The 3,579-nt window shown below is 36.5% G+C and overlaps 1 protein-coding gene across 1 annotated transcript; it reads left to right on the top strand.

The window, feature by feature from the left end:
• Positions 1 to 246: 246 nt before the first annotated feature.
• LOC103737764 (olfactory receptor 14K1-like) lies at positions 247 to 1,200 on the top strand. Its single transcript, XM_008837602.1, has one exon. The coding sequence runs from the start codon at positions 247 to 249 to the stop codon at positions 1,198 to 1,200; it is 954 nt and encodes a 317-aa protein (XP_008835824.1).
• The last annotated feature ends 2,379 nt before the right edge of the window (positions 1,201 to 3,579 follow it).

Below are 3,579 nucleotides of genomic sequence, written 5' to 3'. Positions count from 1 at the left end.
GAATTTTCTGTCTTAACCTCCCACTCTCTAACTATCACTGCAATACATATTGAAAGAGATATATTGAGAAGTTCATAAGGAACAGGCATGTATCAAGGAGAGTAAAACTGTTCATACTTTATAGGAATGATATAGTAATTGCATCTTACAGTAGTAAAATGCATTGTTGAAAAGGGGAAGACTCAGTGTGAACTCTTGGTATGTCTTTTCCTTCCTTTGTCTCACAGTAGGTAAACAGCAGATGACATGACCAACAACACGGTGGATAGAGATTACTTCCTCATGGAATTCTCTGACAGCAAGCAGCTCCAGGTGCTCCAGGGCTTCCTGTTTCTGCTGATTTACTTGGTGTCACTCATAGGGAACCTTTTCATCATCATGCTTGTCACTGTGGACCGGTGTCTTCACACCCCCATGTACTTCTTCCTGAAGAACTTGTCCTTCCTTGATCTGTGCTTCATTTCAGCCACAGTCCCAAAGCTCATTCTCAGCTCTTTGTCTCATAGGAGCACTATCTCTTTCCCAGGATGTGTGTGCCAGGTCTTGTTTGTGGTTTCCTTTGTTGCATCTGAAACGTCCCTACTCACAGCCATGTCCTATGACCGCTATGTGGCCATCTGTCGCCCGCTACACTATGAGACTATCATGAACAGGAGAGTCTGTGTGCAAATAGTAGCTGCCTCTTGGTTATTTGGAAGTTTTTTGGGGGCCTTATATTCATATGGCACCTTCTCTTTACCTTTCTGTGGCTCCAGAAATGTACCACAGTTCTTCTGTGACATCCCTTCTCTACTGAAGATTTCTTGTTCAAAGATGCATGTCACCATTGACATTAGTGTCACCTTTGGAATCGTGTGTGGATTTTTCTTCTTAGTGTGCATAGTGTCTTCGTATGTTTACATTTTCAATACAGTACTAAGAATGCCCTTGTCACAAGGGAGGTCAAAAGCCTTTTCTACCTGCATGCCCCATCTCATAGTTGTCACCACATTTTTAGTCACAGCTGTCACTGCCTATTTGAAACCAGTTCCTGATTCCCCACAGCTTTGGGACTTTTTGATATCTTTTTTCTATTCTGTGATGCCTCCATCTATGAATCCTATAATATACAGCCTAAGGAACAAGGAAATCAAAGTAGCTTTGTGGAACTTTTTATGGAAACTGAATCATTATGCGTTTTATAGGGGAAAGCATTCATAGTATGTAGAAAGGCGATGAAAATGTTTAGTATTAACAGCTATGTCTGTATTTCCAACTATGCATGTTCTTTATGACATGTAAAGGGTTCACTTTTGTAGTTTAGATAACTCATTGATTTAAAGTTTTAGAAAGAGGTTTACAGGTTCATAATCCTGAGTCAACTACAATGATCCCAAAACCTGCCTGAGCTGGGTATTTGTGGCTTAAAGTACATGTGTACATTTCTACCCTCAGAAATACTGTCACAGGCTTCTGAATGATGCAAGAAAACTATCCTCTTCAAACTAGTTGAGACCTCTTGATTATATTTCTTTACATTTCTAAGACACCTTGTATATGTGAGTAAGGTAATGTATTTGGAATAAGCAGCTTATCCTAGTAGTCACAATCAAATCAAAACACCTCTTACATCCTGAGAAGTTGTTAAGATTTTACGCAGAAAAATTGAGAAATAAATGTCCATGAGACCTTGAGGCTATATTTTCAATACTGAATGTCAAAGTTTGTTTGTAGATGCAAAATAGTTCCACCTCTAGGCCTGAAGACAGAAGAAACAAATCTTCCACTAGAGATTCTAGAGAGGAAAGCAGAATTATCTGTTACTCTTCCCCCAAGGATTTGAGCAAAGTGTGACTTGTGGACACTTTTAAATGGTAAAGCTGGAGAAATATTCATTGTTTTCTTATAATACAAGGAGTTGCTATGAGCTAATAAAGTATATTACCCTGAATCATCTTAAGTCATAATTTCTCTTATGAGCAGGTATGTACACATTAATGTCAATAAAGTTAACAATATTGGAAAGAACAAACACCCAACTTTTACTCTCAGAATTTTAAGTGCATATGAAAAATTCTATAGTTTTAGTTCATTAACTCACATGACAAACAAGTTTGATATATTTGATTTAACTTTTATTTTTGTGTTATTTCATGTGTATCATTTTGAAATCAGACTTTGACTTATTAATGCAAGACAGAATTTTCTTGTGTATGTTCAATTCAGTACGTACTCAATTCATGATTTGGTTAGAATTAGTTGTTAAAATTATTCTTTTTAGCTCACAGGTATTTTGAATCTAATTCCCCAATTTTTAGCTGTCTTTTAGGTTACTTTATGTTCTTTAAAAAATTTGGGTAATCTTGAAGACCAAGTTCAATTCCCAGCACCCACATGGCTTCTAACAATTTTCTGAAACTCCAGTTCTAGGAGATCCTATGTTATCTTCTAAATTCCATGTGTATTGCAGGACATGGGTGCACTTACACACATGCAGCCAATGCACTCATATATATAAAATAAAAATCATATCAAATATATTTTCCTGTTTGGAAAGATTTAAAAAATCGGCTGAAAGTTATGAGCTTAGCGTTTATTGAAACATCACAGAGTGAAATCAGCTCTAAGAAGAATTTTTTCTCTGGAGCCAAACAGTAGTTTAAACACAATAAAAACAGATTGGAGAGAGTTTAGATTGTTTACCTATTAGTTTTATGCTTTAAATTTCAGTGTGATGTGTGTAAACAGATATCATTACTGAAAATTGTTAGAAGCCATTTGTGACTGCTGGGAATTTTCAATCATCCTATTTGTCTGATATGTTGCTGTTAAGACCATATCTTCAAGGAGAAAATTCCCATTACAGAGTTAAGACTATACAGTAGTCTAGGAGGGACCATGTCTTAGTGTCTTCATAGATGGAAGTTAAAATTTATATTGAGATAAAACCCGCAAATCCCAGCTTCTCCCTTTGAAGAGAAACACAGGGGTGCAAATTGGACTTTCCATACTGTCTTTGGGAACTGTGGGGGAACTACTTTTTCTTCACTGAATTTAAACTCTGTTGGAAAAAGATACAGTCTGACTCTGAACACTGAACCCAAAAGTTAATACAACTGTCTTTTCTTTTTTTTTCTTTTTTTTTCTTTTTTTGGTCTTTTTGAGACAGGGTCTCCCTGTAGCCCCAGCTGTCCTGGAACTCACTATGTAGACCAGGCTGGCCTTGACTCACAGAGATCTGCCTGCCTCTGCCTCCTGAGTGCTGGGATTAAAGGCATGCACCACCACATCCTTTGTTTCTCTTTCTGCCTTAATAATTTTAGGTTATCTGTAAGACACTTGATAATTGTTCTTTTTGTTTAAGTCTTCTCTTCAATGCCTCGTTTAGTTATGTATGCCATAGTTCAATAACATATCGGATGGTCTCGTTAACATCTATTTTGTTTTATTTGTAGCATTAGATTCCTGATTTGTTATGATACCTTCATATGTTATCTTTAAGTACGCAGATCATCTATAAAAACAGAATGATTCATGGACTATTGTGTATTCAGGATTCATAGCTAAGTATTTTTTTCCCTCATTTTCTTGAGTGATGTT

Source organism: Nannospalax galili, unplaced genomic scaffold (genome assembly GCF_000622305.1).
Source record: "Nannospalax galili isolate Female #2095 unplaced genomic scaffold, S.galili_v1.0 scaffold839, whole genome shotgun sequence".
Classification (NCBI taxonomy): Eukaryota; Metazoa; Chordata; class Mammalia; order Rodentia; family Spalacidae; genus Nannospalax; species Nannospalax galili.
Note: the sequence above shows the minus strand (reverse complement) of the source record. Positions and strands in the feature narration are given on the sequence as shown.